The sequence below is a fragment of the Castor canadensis genome, chromosome 1 (assembly GCF_047511655.1).
Source record: "Castor canadensis chromosome 1, mCasCan1.hap1v2, whole genome shotgun sequence".
NCBI lineage: Eukaryota > Metazoa > Chordata > Mammalia > Rodentia > Castoridae > Castor > Castor canadensis.
Window position 1 is genome coordinate 130,999,952 of NC_133386.1, and position 18,223 is coordinate 131,018,174.

Here is an 18,223-nt window from a genome sequence, read left to right on the forward strand (position 1 = left end):
CATTTGAATGGGATACCATACAGTGTGTTAATATTAACCCAGTATTTTTTGGGTCAGGCCAAAAATTTTCCACAAATGTTATCTTCAGTTTTCCTTCTTTCCTTTCATCCTGTATACACCGCTAAGCTGTTTGACCTTACCTTCAAAATGTATATACCTTTGCAATACTTCTTTCTACCTACTACCAGTTATCTAAGCCACCATCAATTCTCACTGGGATTATTGTAATAACTTTCTAATGATCTCTCTCCTTTACTCTCTTGCAGCCTATCTAAAACAGAAATCAGGTCAGTGATCAAAACCCAGTGTCTTTCTATATTTGTGACAAAAATTCAGATTTTTCCCCTCTGGTGCTAGGGGTCAAACCCAGGGCTTTGTGCATGCTAGGCAAGTGCTTTTCTTTTGAGTTACATCTCCAGTGTCCTTCCTCCCCTTGCCCCAATTCAGACTTCCTATTGTGACCTATAAAGCCTTGCACAGTCTGTCCTCTAGCTAGCTTTCTAATCTCTCCTCTCTCTCTCTCTCTCCCTCTCATACATAGTGATAGGGATTGAACCATTGAACCCAGGGTGTAGGCAAGTGCTCTTCCTCACCTAGCTACATCCCTAGCCCTTTAATCTCAGTCTCTTGGTCCGTTTCTCCTTGTTCATTCAACTTTAGTCTTGTTGTCCTTTTTGCTATTCTAGCTGCCCAGTATATTCTCTATATAAATTCTGCAACATGTGTACTTACTGCATCATCTGCTTAAAATGATCTTCCAGATGTGACTAAGATTTGTTATCTTATTTCATTGAGGTCTTAAGTGTCTCTTCCTCAGAGAAATCAACTACCCTTATATTCACACATACATATGTACTTGATTATATATATTTAATTGCTTATTTCTTTGTTCTCTTACTAAATTATATATATCCTCCATGAGGATAGAAATTTTGTCTTATCTAACTAGATTAGAACCTATACATTGTAGATATGCAGTAAATATTTATTGAATGATTGAAAGTATTTAATAGAAGGGAAAGCTTTATGTATCTAAATCCAAGTGAGAAGGCATGCAAGTAAAGTAGTACAAGGAGAACTCAGGTCCTTGTGCTTGGTAGGCAGTTACTCTACCACTTTTTTGCTTCTAGTTTTTTTTTTTTTTTGTGGTTGGATCTTGTGTTTTTGCTTGAGGCATGCCTCAGACTGTAATTCTCCTCCCTATAGCCTCTTGCACAGCTGGGATCACAGATCTATACCACCCTGGTTGAGATGATATCTTAATAACTTTCTGCCTGGTCTTGCCCTGGAAATACAATTCTCCCAATATTCACCTCCCAGGTAGCTGAGATTATAGGTGTGAGCTACCATACCTGGCCAAGAAATCTTTTTTTTTTTGGCAATTTGAACTCGGTCTTGTGCTTGCTAGGTAGGTACTCTTATCACTTGAGTCATGCCACAGCCCCTTTTATTTTAGTTGTTTTTTGTGCAGGGTCTTGTGTTTGTGCTCTGGCTAGCTTGAGCTATGACCCTCCTATTTGTGCTTCCTGCATAGCTGGTATGACAGGTGCACACCACCATGCCCAGTTTTTATTGGTTGAGATGGGGTCTCATCAATTTTTTGCCCAGGCTGGCCTTGAACCAAGATTCTCCCAGTCTCCCTTACAAGTAGGTAAGATTGCAAGGAAGAGCCGCCATGCCCAGCCAAGAATGATTTTTGATGAGAGGAAGGATACCTCCTTCATTATAACTGGAAGGAAGAAGGAGAATGTCGTTGAAGGTTCAGGAAGGCACATAGATTTGGGGGTGGAAAGATGGAATTTTCCTGCAAAGATTTCCATTTTCTTATTGAAAGCTCATCATCTAACAGGGAATGGGAAGTCATTAGAAAAGTCATCATAACTTTCAAGGAAAAGTAGTTAACTGGGTTTTGTAGTGTTCTGAAAGACATTAGTGCTTCAGTATAGAGACAGTTGGGATAGAGCTGGGTTCAGCTACCCTAAAGCTGGGATTTTGGCAATTAAATTTTGGAATGGGGGGAAAGGCAAGGTTTTTTTTTTATATTTGAGTAATTTTGATGGACTATAATGTGGTAAAGAGAGAAATGAATGTAGCGGGCTGAGGGGAACAACTGATGGATAGTTTATTGGAGCTCAAAATGAAGTCTAGGAATTGTAGTAGAATGTCTTGAACAAGTGATTATAATATATATCGTTCATTTGAGATGTTTGGAGTTAATGCACATTTTCGTGGTCAGGTCCAGGGTGTGATCATGGGATTATTGGCTAACTAACTTGGATTCGAGGTCAGAAAAAGGAGTGTCCAGGGTATTGAAAGGATCATCATTACGGCTATTGAAATCTGTTAGAATGAAAACTGGAGGGTTATAGAAGCAGGCTGAACTAGTAACTGAAGCCTTTGAGTGCGAATAACCAGGAGATGAGTAGTAAGCAGCAAAGAAACTTGATAGTGCCAATAAATGCAACTCAAAGGAAAATAGAAGCTTTCTACAAGAGGATGGTAAAGAAATAGTTTGCAAAAGGGACTGGAATTAAGTACAAAACCTGTAAGCTGAGAAGGATGGGCACGTGGCTCAAGTTGTGAAGTACTTTGCCCAGTAAGCATGAGGCCCTGAGTTTCAAAACCTCAGTACTGGCCCTGCCCTCCTTAACAACCCCCACCCCCCAAACAAACAAACAAACAAACAAAAACTGTAGGCTGAATGTGAGAGAGAAAACAGACTCCAGTTGAGTAGGTCACTAGAGAAGTCTTTTTTAGGTGATAGACTGGCTTCTTTTTAGGCAAGGAGGCAAAGGGGAATTAGCTGGTGACAAATGAGAAATTTTAGAGGAAACAGTAGAGGGTACTTGAGTCAGGAGAGGGGTGGAGAATTTGGTCCAATTAGAGAGTACAGAAAAGGTTGAGAACAAGAGTTTGGGTGATCATGGATAGCTGAAGTAAAATGAACACTGGAGGATTAATTGGTTTAGTACAGATTATCTTTCAGAGAAGGAAGAGCAGTCTATTTTCATGTTGTTTGTCAACAGTTCAAGAGAAACTATTCCTTTGAGGCAATGTATGGCAGTGTGGGAAATCTCAGGATGTGTTCAAACAAAGATTGACTAGAAGGTCAACTGTTTAGGAGCCAGTAGAATAGATATATTCCAGTGTTTTACTGAGAGGTTGAAGTAAGATGCCGCTGTGGCTCCTTTCATCTCTCAGACTGAGGACCCTGAGTTTGTGCAGTGTAGGTCAAACACTGGTAGGTCTGGAGGTTTGAAACTTAAATTTGAATTTCTTTTCTTTCTTTCTTTTTTTGTTCTTTTTTTTTTTTTTAATAATGAGAGATGGGCATGGAGGCAGGCACATATGCCTATAATCCCAGCATTCAAGAGACTTGAGGCAGGAGGATCATGAGTTTGAGGCCTGCCTGCTCTGTTTCAAAAAACTAAAAAACAAACTAAAACAGAAAAAACTTTTATTCTTTTCTGAGACAGGGTTTTACCATATTGGCTAGGCTGGCCTCAAACTTTCTGACATAGTAATCCTTCTGCCTCAGCTACTTGAGAAGTAGCAAGGACTACAGGTACACACTACCATGCCTGGCTTAACTTTGGAGTTTTGCCTTAAATTGTTAGAAATAACTGTTAGGGTTTGAATATGAAATGTCCCCCACAGGCTCATACTTTGAAAGCTTGGCCCTCACTGGTGGTGCTATATTGGGAGGTTGTGGGGCCTAGCTGGAGGAAGTGGGTCACTGGGAGCATGCCTTTGAAGGTTATACCAGTTCCCCAGTCTCCTGTCTCTTATACTTCCTGTCTGCCATGATGTGAGCTGCTCTGCTCTGCTCCACCACGACCTCCTCATCATGATGAATTGAACGCTCTGAAATCATGAGCAAAATAAATTCTTCACTTAAGTTATTTATGTCAGGTATTTTGGTCACAGTGATGAAAACTAACTAATATGGAAAATTGGTACCAGAGAGGTGAGGTTGTTGGTGTGACTAAACCTGACCATGTGGTTCTTAGGCTTTTGAAATTGGCTTGTGGGAGGAATTTGGAAGAGTTTGTGGAGGGCTAGAAAAGTTTTATGACACTGTAAGCAGAGCTTAATCAGCAGTTCTGGTGGGAGTTCAGAAGACCAGAATGCCAAAAGAATGCTGACAGGGAAGGCAGGCTAATGAGATTTCAGAAGGGAACAAGGACTGTGTTGGAATTGGACTAGAGTCCATTCATGTTACATTCTGGCAAAGAATCTGTCTATATTTTATCTGTTTTCTGATATTTGTGGGAGGCTGAGTTTAAAGGTGATGTAATAATCAAGTTGGCTAAAGAAATTTTAAAACACCATAGCGTTAAGCTGTGACATGGTTATTGCTAACTGCTTTTAGCCAGGTTTACAGTGAGGATTGGGAGCAGAAAGCAAAGTGGAAAGATTTGAAAAATGTGCATCTAGCCAGAAAAGGTGTGAGTTGAAAGTTGTGGACTTGGAGGGGATGGCTATTATAGAGATTAGCACCATTAAAAAGAAGTCAAACACTTTTCACTTGTATAATGGGAAAGATGTCTTGAGGGCATCTCAGAAATTAACCAGACCCCAACCAATCTAAGGCACCAGGGCATAAAATTGTAAACTCATTTGAAATATTTCCCATTGAGAAGTGAGAGCCACCAGGGCTCCCTACTCACGCAGGACCATCTAGGAAAGTGTCTCTGTTATTCGTCTATTTGTCTGTATCTCTTGTCATGTATGTAGCTTGTTTTTTGGCTTTAAAAAATTTTTTTTACAGGCACTCATAGTTATGAGATTGCCTTAAATCTTACTGGAGATTGTGAATTTTAAACTTTGAACAATGTTGAAACAATGTTGAAATATGGGTACTCCTGGAAATAGACTAAATGAATTTTGCATTATGAGATGAGCTTTTGGGGGCCAGGGTGGAATGTTCTACTTTAAATATGAAATGGCCCCCATAGTCTTATGTTTTGAATACTTAGTCCCCAGTTGGTGGTGCTATTTTGGGAGACTATGGAAACTTTGGGAGGTGGGGCCTCACTGGAGAAAGTGGGTCACTGGGAGTATGACTTCGAAAGTTATACTGGATCCTGAGCCTCCTGTCTCTTTCTCTCTCTGCTTCCTGTCTTCCATGATATGAACTGTTTTGCTCTGCTTTGCCCTCCTTGCCATGATGGACTGAATCCTCTGAAATCATGAGTAAAATAAATCCTTCCTCTCTAACATTGTTTATTTAGATATTTTGGTCACACCGATGAAAAGCTAATTCAACTAGGGCTACTGTAAGGTTTTCCAGAATGGTAGGGTGAGGATTATAAGATCTGTTAGGACTGGTTTTTCTGCAGGTAACTCTAGTTACTAGTTTGCAGGAGTGATAGGAATGAAGAAGAGGGGGAGGGGGGAGAAAGGGAGGAAAGAAGAGAGAGAGAGAGAGAGAGAGAGAGAGAGAGAGAGAGAGAGAGAGAGAGAGAGAGACACCATCTATCTGTCTGTAGGTATAAGAGCCTAAGTGAATTTAGGGAATAGTACAGATGAAACTAGAAAGATGGGGAAGGGAACAAATATTTATTTTTATTGGACATCTGTTTTGTCTCAGGCAGCATGCTAGGTGGTTCTTTTTGCTTGTGTTTGCATATGCTGTTTTTTTTTTTTTGGCAGTACAAGGGTTTGGACTCAGGGCCTCACACTTGCTAGGCCTCATGCTTGCTAGGCAGGTGCTCTACCGCTTGAGCCATTTATTTTAGTTTTGGTTATTTTAGAGACAGGGTCTTGGGAACTATTTGCTCAGGCAAATAGTTGACCATCCTCCTGAACTCAGCCTCCTGAGTAGCTATGATTATAGGTGTGAGCCATTGGCGCCTAACTGTATGTGCTTTTTTGTTCCTATGATAACTCTATAGGTAGTCTTGTTTGTATTTTATATAAGAGGCATGAGAGGATCAGAAATTAAAGTAGCTTTTCTAATAGTTCAGAAACAGCTTAAAGTTTTCTTCCCTGCTGCCCTAGCAGTTGCTTTCTTGTTGTTAAACCAGAGCCAAGGCTGGAGGCTGCATAGTGGGAGTGTCTTTGATGCATTAGAGGACATCCCTCAGCAAATTTAAGGCTGCAGCATTCCAGTCTTCTGCCAAAGCAAACCTCTTGGCATGATTTTATTGAAGATCAGATTCGCATAACCAGGCATCAAGGGCGTACTGTACTCCCCAGTCCCGGGTGGAGTGGTGTTCATGCCAGTTGCAGCTGCTTTGGGTTGTTTGAAATAAGAAATGTGATTAGTATGTAGAGTATGTTTTATTTCTTCTTTCTTTCCTTCTTTGACTTTAAATAGTGGCCTGAGTGGTTGTCTAGAAATTATATTAGAGGTTATGTAGTCCATTCTTTTGCCTCTAGAAGCAAAGCAAAGTGTGTTCTAGTGATTCCTTTGTCACACAAACATTGCTTCGGGTCCCTGACTCTGCTGTCTACTATGTGTGTGACCCTGAGTGACTGGCAGCATCTCTGAAGCTTTGCCTCTTTGGACTTGCTCACTATTTATTCCCAGCACCTAGCAAAGCCTGGAAAACAGTAGATGATAAATATTTGCTTTAATGAGAAAAATGACACCTACCAAATAGATTTTCAAGTTTCCTGTAAACTCCAATGTGTGATCTAATGTTAGTGATTACTAAAATAATAATGTCTGAAATCTTAGTTGTAAAGGTTATTAGTCTAGGAGGTTCTCTAGGAAAACTGTTTCTTAGAATTTCAGCAGCTCTGTCAGGAAATTTAGAGGACCATCCTAAAGTCCAGGTCCCCTGCTGTGAACTCAGGGCATGGCAGAGTCCTCAGTGCAGATGGAGAGCAGCTGGTCTCTTCCTCCAGGCAACATTTCTTTTCTCTCATTGTCGTCTCTCCACAACGTCACCCTTTATTTTTAACATGGAACTTCATTGCCCAGCACTAGAACTGTGTAGAAAGACCATTTTTCTGACTAGTGCTAAATGTGGAGCAGAACATAAAAGGCCTGCAGTGATCTGCTGTGTCCCACTTTTGCAGTTTTCCACTTAGCCCTTATGTTGCATTCTACCACAAATTTATGTGTCTGGGATGTACTTGCCATTACATATCTCCATTAAAATCATTCCTTTATTGTCTGTTTTCTTTAGGCCAGGTACTATACCAATACCTAGACTTATTACCCCAGACCAATTAAATCAGAGACTGTACAGATACAGCTCAAGCATTATTGTTTTCTCCCAACAATATATTAGGAAAAACTTTTCTGTGAATACCTGTGTACCTACCACCTACATTTGTCTACTATTAACATTTTCATATACAATCATGTATTACATAATGAATGATGTTTTGGTCTACAAAGGACTGCATATCTAATGTTTATCACATTAGATTATACTTGAGCTTAAAAATTCATTTGGCCTAGTGACATTAGAGCCATCATAGTGTTGTGGTGATGTTTGTGTAAACAAACCTAATTTATAGCATATGCAATAAACAGCTTTGTTACTAGTTCATGTTTTTATGCTATATATTTTATTGTTATTTTAGAGCATACTTATAAAAATACACACCAAAACAATATGCCATGTTTCATATGGCAACGTTACATGGTTGCAACCTCATATATCTTTTTGTTCTTTCTCTCTCTCTTTCTCCCCCTTTCTCCCTTTCCCTCTCTTTCCTCTCTCTTATCTCTCATCTCTCTCCCTTGTGCTGGGCTTGAAACCAGAACCTTGTGCATGCTAGGTAAGAGTTCTGCCACTGGGCTGCATACCCAGCTTGCTGAATCTCTTGATTGCATCAAGAGACCATGAGTGATTGACCTATACCACCTAGGTGTCTGTAAGTGTACCATGTAATGGTTATGACTTGTCTCATAGCATATCCTCATTTTTAAGCAATGCATGCCTGTACTTTATCACATACATTTTATATTATACATTGACATGTATATTATGTTATAGCACATCCCTATGTTCATCCAGTGATCTTTTTTAAAAAATGCATTTAAAAGTAAATTGGAGATATTAGTGCACTTCCTTCTAAGTACTTCAGTATTTGTGTTTTAAAAGCTCGTGGGGATGAGTTCACCTCTCATAGTCCAGAGTTAGAGACCACTAGTCTGACCTATTAATTTTTTAAGCTGCCACTCTTAATACCTCCTTTTTGGTGAAACTTCATTGATCATCACAATTAAGTGTAATCTTTAATTTCTGTGTTTTGGACATTTTACTGCTTTTGTACTGTTCTATAGCACTATTCACAACTGACATGGTATTAAACTGACCTGGTATTATGGTTTTCTATGCTCTGCTTCTTGCTTAATAAACTATGTGAGCCTCTAGGGTTGGGTCATATCGTATTCATTTATTTATCTGCTTATTTGTTCACTTATTATCTCTGTATTTTTTCATTTATTTATACCTGGTTTCTACTATAATGCCTTACATATAAAAATTTAGTGATTTGAATTGTACTTGAAGAATCTACAAATACACCAGAAGATGTGTATAACTTTCACATGTCTTTAATTAAATACTTGTGTGTGTGTGTGTGTGTGTGTGTGTGTGTGTGTGTGTGTCCCCTCCTGTGTCCTCCCAAGTAGCCGGAGTTACAGGTGTGTACCACCACACCTGGCCCTTTGCTGTATTTTTTAAATTTGAGGAGCAAGAATTCATTTATCTTCTTTTTTTAAATTATCATATTATTGTTGTACTGGGGGTACATTGTGACATTTACAAAAGTTCTTATATCATAGTTGAATTCACCCCCTCTGTCATTGTTCTTTATCCCACTCCCCATTTATCTTCTTTGGTGTTTAGCTCATGATGGAACATTTAGTTCTGTCTAGGCATGCTTGTATGTTTTTATATTTGGCATGGACTATATTTGACTGACCTAAACATAAATCAGAAGCATCAGAATTCAGAGCAGAAAAGGTATATGCATTTTGGGGCTAAAATTAACTTAAGAACATCATGAGATTTGAAGAAATAGGGATGTAGTTCAGTAGTGGAACACTTACCTAGCATGTATGAGACCCTGGGTTCTGCCCCTAGCACTGCAAATAAAAAATGAGATTTGAGTTTTGTCATAAAGGATATGTAAAAGAAGAAAAGAATAAAAGGTACCTAGTTTTATCCCTAGTCTACCTTTAAATTGCAGTGTGAATTTTGGCCATTTCTTTCTGTTCTGTAGACCTCAGTATTCCTACCTTTAATTTGAGGGGTTTAGATTGGGTGATCCCTAAAGTTGCATTTAGCTTTGATGTTATTTGCATCTTAAAGTTTTTGATTACCTTGGTTCTGTTTTATTCCAGTGGCTATGGGATCTAGGGCAATAAAGAGATAGTCGTCAGCGAGCATACTCCTTCCCTGAATCCCTGTACACTTTCATTGAGTATATTGAGTACATAAAATAGCTTACATGTAGTGACTACTTGAAAAGTGTTTTATCCCTCTCATCCCTTTTTTCTGTTTTAGCACTGTATCTATGCTTTTTATAGCATGCGTGAAGGAGGCACTTTATTTATTTTTTTATTTTATTTTATTTTTTTCCTTTTTCTTTTATTATTCATAAGTGCATACAAGGCTTGGTTCATTTCTCCCCCCTGCCCCCACCCCCTCCCTTACCACCCACTCCGCCCCCTCCCTTACCCCCCCCTCAATACCCAGCAGAAACTATTTTGCCCTTATTTCTAATTTTGTTGTAGAGGGAGTATAAGCAATAATAGGAAGGAACAAGGGTTTTTGCTGGTTGAGATAAGGATAGCTATAAGGGCATTGACTCACATTAATTTCCTGTGCATGGATGTTACCTTCTAGGTTAATTCTTCTTGAACTAACCTTTTCTCTAGTACCTGTTCCCCTTTTCCTATTGGCCTCAGTTGCTTTTAAGGTATCTGCTTTAGTTTCTCTGCGTTGAGGGCAACAAATGCTAGCTAATTTTTTAGGTGTCTTACCTATCCTCACCCCTCCCTTGTGTGCTCTCGCTTTTATCATGTGCTCATAGTCCAATCCCCTTGTTGTGTTTGCCCTTGATCTAATGTCCACATATGAGGGAGAACATATGATTTTTGGTCTTTTGGGCCAGGCTAACCTCACTCAGAATGATGTTCTCCAATTCCATCCATTTACCAGCGAATGATAACATTTCGTTGTTCTTCATGGCTGCATAGAATTCCATTGTGTATAGATACCACATTTTCTTAATCCATTCGTCAGTGCTGGGGCATCTTGGCTGTTTCCATAACTTGGCTATTGTGAATAGTGCCGCAATAAACATGGATGTGCAGGTGCCTCTGGAGTAACAGTCTTTTGGGTATATCCCCAAGAGTGGTATTGCTGGATCAAATGGTAGATCGATGTCCAGCTTTTTAAGTAGCCTCCAAATTTTTTTCCAGAGTGGTTGTACTAGTCTACATTCCCACCAACAGTGTAAGAGGGTTCCTTTTTCCCCGCATCCTCGCCAACACCTGTTGGTGGTGGTGTTGCTAATGATGGCTATTCTAACAGGGGTGAGGTGGAATCTTAGCATGGTTTTAATTTGCATTTGTGAAGGAGGCACTTTAAATCACTTTCCCTCCTTGGTTTGCCTCTTGACCAGTGTAAGTCTAGGATGGCATAGTAGGAAACAACAAATTACACATTAAAGGTGGTAAGACTCCTAATAAATAATAGAGCCAGGACTTAAACTCAGATCCCCTGACCTTATTCAGTCATTTTTTTGTATATCATCCTAGTTACCCTTTTGAAATCTCACAATGATCCTGCATTTATTACAGTCATTCAGTTATTTATAATTAATACTTCAGTATAATTAGTTGCTCATAAATTATTAGGTTCCCTGAGCTCTGGGTCATTGGTTAAATGTGGTCGGTCAGTCTGTCTGTTTGTCATATTTATTTGTCATCCAGGAAGAATAGAAGAGTGCCATTAAACTTTTATTATAAATGTCCTCGAGCCTTGCTTTCTACTGCATGTCAGAATGCATTGGTTTCTGTCCCACTCAGTCCTGTGACTTGCAGAGACCTAGAAGATAGAGTTGAGTGTTTCTTCCTTCTTAGTACTGATATTTCGGACCTATTTTCCTGTAAGCAAGTTTTAAAATGCGCTGATCAGAATGACTGTTGAGGGGTCTGTGAGGGTAAAGACAGGGAAGATTTGTGGGAACTAATAGGAAAGGGCTGGTTGGAGGATTGCAAAAAAACTGGAAAGTAAAATAGAAATCCTAAGTCCAAGTAAGTTCAGAGGGCAGAGATCAGAAAGCACAAAATTGTGTTCTGTGAGTATAGTTTGAAGATACTAAAAATGTTTAGCATTGAGAAAATAGATTTGAAGGTCTTGAAAGGTTATTTCAAGTATCTAATGGTCCGTTTGGGGGAAGAGGTAATAGACTTCTGAATAGCACTTATAGATAGGATTTAGGACTAACAGGTGAAAGTAATTACTTTTCATTGTTTATTTATTTGTTATTCTATCTGTTCATTCATTTGTTCAAATAATCTTTATTGTTTACCACTGGGGTGGAGGGGTGGGTTCTCATGCCTGTAATCCTAGCTACTTGGGAGGCTGAGATTGGAGGATCATGGTTCAAGGCCCCCCTTCCCCCTTCCCCTCCCCTGCCTCCTGCAAATAGTTCAAACGACACTCCCCCCCCCCCCCGCAATCTCAAATAGCCAGAGCAAAATGGACTAGAGGTATGGCTAAAGTGGTAGAGTGCCTGCTTTGTAAATGTAAAACGCTGAATTCAAACCCCAGTTTCATCAAAAAAAGAAAAAAAATTTTTTTTGATTACCTATTCTGTTCTAGTACTGGGGTTGGAAATTGAAAAATTTCCAACAAAAGATATGAACTTAGCTGTTAAGGGTTCATAGTTTAAGTCTGGCAGGGGGTGATGAAAGGAGAGGCAAGTGTGTAAACAAATAATTACAATGCAGTATGTGATAGATAGAACTTAATAGAAGTGAGAACTCTTTAAATGAGGTGACCAAAGATAGAATACGGTACCTTTGAGATTATAGGTTTCTGATCATTGGAGGTTTTCAAGCATAGATAGGATGACCTGGCTGGAATGTGGTAAAAAGTTTCAAACATTAAATTGCAATAGATTTTAGGTTGTAAGTAATTTGAAATCTCTCTGAAAATGCAGATCTACTCCTGACAATTCTCTAAACATAGTATAATAACTGAAACTTGTATCAGGAAACTAGTGAAGCTTTTCTGAGCATAGTACTGGGCGGTGGGCCTGAAAGGGAGTTCCATTCAGTGAAGCTGTTGATCAAAGGATCTTGGAGGCCAGGAAAGGCTTGATTAGGGTATTAGGTGGCTGCAGGAGTATAATTTTGGAACTAGCAGCCTGGACTGAGAAAGTTCATACGAGAACTGAGACTCTGGATGCTGTCTTAGGGAGCTGAGAGACTTGAGTTGGGGCTGGGAGGAAAAGCAATGGCAAATCTGGGAAGTGAAACCGGAAGAAATGGATTTTAAAAAGCACATTACCCCGACAGTCAATCTGAATTAACAAAATTGTCCTTGGTTTCTTTTTTTCTCTCTTTGCGGGGCTGGGGATCAAACCCAGGGCCTTATGCATACTAGGCAAGCACTCTACCACTGAGGTACACTATCAGCCAGTTTTGTTTTGTCTTGTGTGGTCTGGCAGTGCTGGGGATTGATCCCAAGGCTTTGTGCATGCTAAGCAAGAGCTCAAGAAAAGTAAGGAACAGTAGGTTGGTTATGGTGAAGTATTCAAAGAAATTCAGTTTAGTTTGACTTTAAAAGATGAGTAAGATTTTTATCAGAAAAGGGAGAAATCATTGACAAGAAATATGGTGATATGTGTGTATTTGTAACTAAGACTATTTGGCAGATTGGGAGTAGTATAGCTCAGTGTTGTACCCCGTGATTCCATCCCTAGTCCCCAAACCCCTCAAAAAGTATTTGGCAAGTCAGGAGAATAGAGATTTCTGAGGCATAATTTGAATATAGGATATGTCTAGGTATGGTGGATTAGTTCATAAGACAGATCATGGCAGGTCAGGAAGGACCTCGAATTTCATCTATATTACTAAACTTCTTTAAAATAGATCCTTGCACAAATTGTATTGATGAAAATATTTATTCAGCCCCTGTAAGTTAGATACTATGTAGGGTGCTATTGGATTGCAAAGGTGACCATATTAGTCTCAACATTTGAGTAACATTTTGGCTTCTGATAACCTGGAAATATACCCATTGTTTTGAAACATGGACATTTTCAGAACATTTGGAACAGAACATTTTCAGAAGGCTTCATGGAAGAAGCAACAGTAGAATTAAGCCTTGAGGGTGAATGAATTCACAGTTTGAGGATAGGGAAATTGGCATTCTAGGCAGAGGCAACAGCATGTACAAAAGATGGCAAGTATGGCATATTTAAAGAAGTTGAAGATGGGTGTGGCTGGAGTATAATGGAAGTTAGAGGGAGTGGTAGTACAAAATAAGACTGATGGATGTGCCAGGTCAGCTAATAGGAGGCCTTCTAAAGAAGCTAAAGAACATTAGCTTTTATTTTGGGGGAAGTCAGTGAAGGTTTTTCAAAATAGAGAAGTGGTGTATTTTAAGATCACTTATGGCCCCTCAAAAAAGATTGAGGAAAAAGCTGGATGTGGGGGATTAGTAGCTCTTCATATATTAGAAAGTATTTAAATGACTCCTGTAGATACTGTTCATAGCATTTTAAATAATTGATTTCTGAAGCAGCGTTATTCAAATCTAGTTGGCATTGGGATTACTGGTTTTCAAAATACAGAATTTTGGCCTCAACCCAGCCATACTAAATCAAAGTTTATGGGGGGTCAGGCCATGGCATCTATATTTCTGAAGTTCTTAGTGACTATTACACTGGTTCCTTCCATCCCCCTCTCCCCCTTTGGCAGTACTGCTGTGTTTGAACTTAAAGCCTTGAGCTTGGTAGGCATGTGCTCTCCCATGTCAGCCATGCCCCCCAGCCATTTTTTGCTTTATTTTTCAAGTAAGGTTTTGCATTTTTGCCCAGGGTTGGCCAAAGATTGGCCTTGTAGCTACGGTTTTCCATGTAGCTAGGCAACAGGTGTGTACCACTGTGCCCCATTTATTGATTGAGATGGAATCATTACTAACTTTTTGCCAGGGCTGATCTTGAGTCATGATCCTCCCAATCTTTACCTCCTGAGTAGTAAAATTATAGGTGTGAGCCACAGTGCCTGGCCTTATACTGGTTTTTTTTGAAGCCCTTAATTTCTGCACTGTTGTGTCTAACTCTAAGGTTATCATAAATAGTCATAATTAAAGATGTAATTTTTACTATAATCTAAATGAACAATGAGAAGCTATAAACTCAGGATACACTCATGTCTATTCATTGTGAAGGACAATTACTTATTTTAGGGTGCAATCTGTCTTCATTAAAACTTGGTGGCATGTGATAGAGAATTTTCCTCTCTTTAAAGTTTTATTCCTTCTGTCTCCCAGAAGCATTGGAAATTGCCAGTAAACTCAACAGGGTGGTTATTGACTTGACCATCATATATTTGGAGTAAGATAGAATTTTAGAGGAGAGAGATATGGAGAAATTATATAGTTCAAGAGCAGCAAGCTCTTGTTATGAAGGCCAAATATTAAGTGTTTTAGGTTTGTGGGCACACAGTCTCTGTTGCAACTATTCAGGTCTGCAGTGATGCCTGAAAGAAGCCATAGACAATGAATAAATGAATCTGAGTTTCAGTAAAACTATTCATAGAAACAGTAGTTTTGCTGACCATTGGTACAGTGCATTCCAGGAAAGTGCAGTTTGCCTAAGATTACAAAGTTAGAGATTGTCAGAGAACTAACTCTGTGGAATGCTGGTAGTGGTTTTATTTTATCTTCATATGGATAAGTGAATGGAAGCCAAGAGGCTAAGGAATTGCTCTAAAGCTGCTAAGTGTTACTGGGTTTCCCACTTACATTTTGCTAAGCCAGGTTTCTGCTTTTCAACTGCATCGTGGTGGTTATCTGTGTTCTTCAGTGTCTCAGGTATGGGCATGCAGAATCCTTGTGAATTTTCAGCAGTGCTTGGCACACAGCAGGCATTTACATCTGTAAATATTATTGACTGAATAGGCTAACAATATTCATGGATTGGTACAGCAGTATAAAATGGAAGGATTTTACATTTTTATGTGTATTCTTTAACATTTTGAACATATTTCTTGTGCTCAAAAATAATGAAAAGGTTATTATGCTCTTTCTTCTGATTTCAGTAGCTGCTGCTGGTGGTGGTGACAATGTCAAATAACGGCCTAGACATTCAAGACAAACCCCCAGCCCCTCCGATGAGAAATACCAGCACTATGATTGGAGCTGGCAGCAAAGACCCTGGAACCCTAAACCATGGTTCCAAACCTCTGCCTCCAAACCCAGAAGAGAAGAAGAAGAAGGACCGATTTTACAGATCCATCTTAACTGGAGATAAAAGTACAGTATTTAATTTCTTTCTCATTTGTATGCTTGAAAAAACTTAAAATTACTTGAATAAAACATCTGTCGATCCTTGACTTAATATTTCTTTAATACCTTTTATTTTTAAATTACTATTTTTTGGTGGTACTGGGGTTTTGAACTCAGGGCCTCACACTTGCACTTTGCCCCTTAACTATGCCCCCAGCCCTTTTTGCTTTAGATATATTCCCAGGGGTGAGGGTGGCCTTGGACTACTATCCTTCTACCTCTGCTTCCCATATAGCTGGGATTACAGATGTGAACCACCACACTGGGCTTATTCTTTTCGATGGGGTTTCACAAACTTTTTGCCCAGGTTGGCCTCAAACTACAATCCTCCTAAGTTGTTGGCATTGTAGGCATAGGCATGAGCAGAGTTCTAAGAAAATAATTATGCTCTTATCAGATTTCAGAAAATTTGAAGCCATTTATTTTTTTAAAAGTTTGTATGTGTTTAATAAAATCACAAAACATAAGGAATTTTGAAATGTCTTCATTTGGACCTTGAGAGCTTGTTTGGAGGTTCTAGCAGGGGAGCACAGCTACTCGTATATCCTTGACCGAAGAACGGTCCTCCTCTATCGGGGATGGTCATCCTCTTCGACCGGGGAGCGCTCAGCTTCGGGAGGGACGCACATGGAGTGGTGAGGGAGGAAGGGGATACCCGCCTAGCCAGCCAGATCAGCCGAATCAACCCTGGCGATCAGTGGGGTGACAGATGTCGCAGCCAGATTGCCCTCACATCCGAAATGTCTTCATTTGGAAAAAATTTTCCCTCATATTAGGAATGCCTTTTTTATAAATCTTTTTTTTTGATATGCTTTGAAAAATACAAGATATACTTTATTCTACTTTGTGGTTGTTTTGTTTGTATGTTTGGTTGGTTTTTTTTTTTTTTTTTTTTTGGTGGTACTGGGGTTTGAACTGAAGGCCTGGTACTTGGTAGGCAAGTTCTCTACCACTTGAGCCATGCTGCCAGCCCTTGTAAATTCTTAATTGCCTCTTGTTTATTTAAATTTCCTGGTCCCATACCCAGATTTGGGGAATATCAGTAAGAATAAGCAAGGAATGACTCACAGCTCATTATGAGTAAGTTGTGCAAGGCAGCCTCATTTCTTTTTAATAAAAGAAGTTTTTAATAAAACTTCTTCAAGAGTAATAAGGCTCTTAACAATGTATCTGAGAAAGTCACGAATGTACTATGGACAAAGTAGTGAAAAATAGAGGTTTGGGTGACTACATGAATAAATGACTTTCGTTTGACTGCCAAAATGTTATCTTAGATGACTGTTGATTTGAAGTAAAGTTCTCAGTTGTGCTTGTAGGGCCCTCTTCTTGTGGCATGCTGAAGAATTTGGCTTTCTATTCATAAATTGTTATCATGAAGTTCAGATTCAAATGGACCTGGTTTACCACCATCAAGAAAGTAAAAAGGTAACCTCCTTAGAGAGACAATTTCCCCAAACTATTTATCTCGTAACAGACTTGTACCTAAAATATATAAAAAACTATTACAACTCAGTAACCAAAAGACAAACAGCCAATTTAAAAATGGGCAAAGGATCTGAATAAACATTTCTCCAAAGAACTTATACAAATAGCAGATAAGCATACAAAAAGATGCTTGATATCGTTAGCATGAGGGAAATCATCAGGGAAATATAAATCAAACCACACTGAGATGCCACTTTACACCTGTTAGAATGGCTATAATAAAAAAGATAATATCAAATGTTGGCGAGGATGTATAGATACTGCAAACCTCAGAATTGTTGGTTGTATTGTAAAATAGTGCAACCATTGTGGAAAATGGTCTGGGAATTCCTCAAAAGGTTAACTGTAGAGGTAGCATATGACCCAGCAGTTCCACCAAAAAGAAATAAAACATGTCCACACAAAACCTGTATGTGAATGTTTACAGCAGCATAATTCATAACAATACAAAAGTGGAAGCAACTTAAATATTCATCACCTGATGAATACATAAAATGTGGTATATCTATATGATAAAATATTACTTTGTAAGAAAAAGAAATGAAGTCCTGAGCCATGCTGCAACACAGGCGAATCTTGAAAATTAAGTGAGAGAAACCAGTGACAAGGGATCACATAGTGTGCAATTTATCAAATGTCTAGAAAAGGGATATCCATAGACAAAAGGTAGAGTTGCGGTTGCTTAGGGTTGCAGAGAGGGAGAATTATATCTCAATAAAGCTGGGGTCCAGAAGATTCTTGCCTGAAACAATATATAAAGGCAGAACCTTCAGACACCACTGGAACTGAATGGACAATCTTATGTGCTTAATGGGGGAAGCAAGGGGGTTTAGATATCTGGGTTGTAATCTTGCTTCTCCTATAAATTGGGTCCTGTTTTGGGTCAATTATTTCTCTGTAGATGTTGGTGCCTTCATTTTTAAAAATGAGAATCAGAACAGCAAACATGTACAAAAGTTTCTTTTAGTTTTAAAGCCCTATAATTATATAAGTGAGGTATTGCAAAGATGTCATTGAATCAGGCTTGTCTAGGTGAAAAGAAAGTAGGTCATTATGAAGTGCTTTAATCATTGATAGAGCTGTAGACCCAGAGCTTTCTCGGGAAGTACTGGCTAAGTAACCCTTGGCCAGAATTTATTTTCAGACCAAATCCTATCTGAAAATAAGTATCAGACCAAAGCTACATCTCTGTAGGTTGAAAGCATAGAGGTAGGAAACTTAAGAGTTATAAGAAGATC

General features: G+C 39.0%; 1 protein-coding gene across 5 annotated transcripts in view; it reads left to right on the forward strand.

Annotated features, from left to right (window-relative positions):
* LOC109700810 (serine/threonine-protein kinase PAK 1) overlaps positions 1 to 18,223 on the forward strand; it is a 157,366-nt gene that overhangs the window by 63,601 nt on the left and 75,542 nt on the right. For 4 of the 5 annotated variants that reach the window (XM_074082454.1, XM_074082450.1, XM_074082442.1 and 1 more), the window contains one exon: positions 15,254 to 15,467. In XM_074082454.1, coding sequence (XP_073938555.1) covers positions 15,278 to 15,467 — 190 coding nt within the window. In that variant the 5' untranslated portion in view covers positions 15,254 to 15,277. The remainder of the gene's footprint in view (positions 1 to 15,253; positions 15,468 to 18,223) is intronic. The other variant, XM_074082447.1, reaches the window with a different exon arrangement.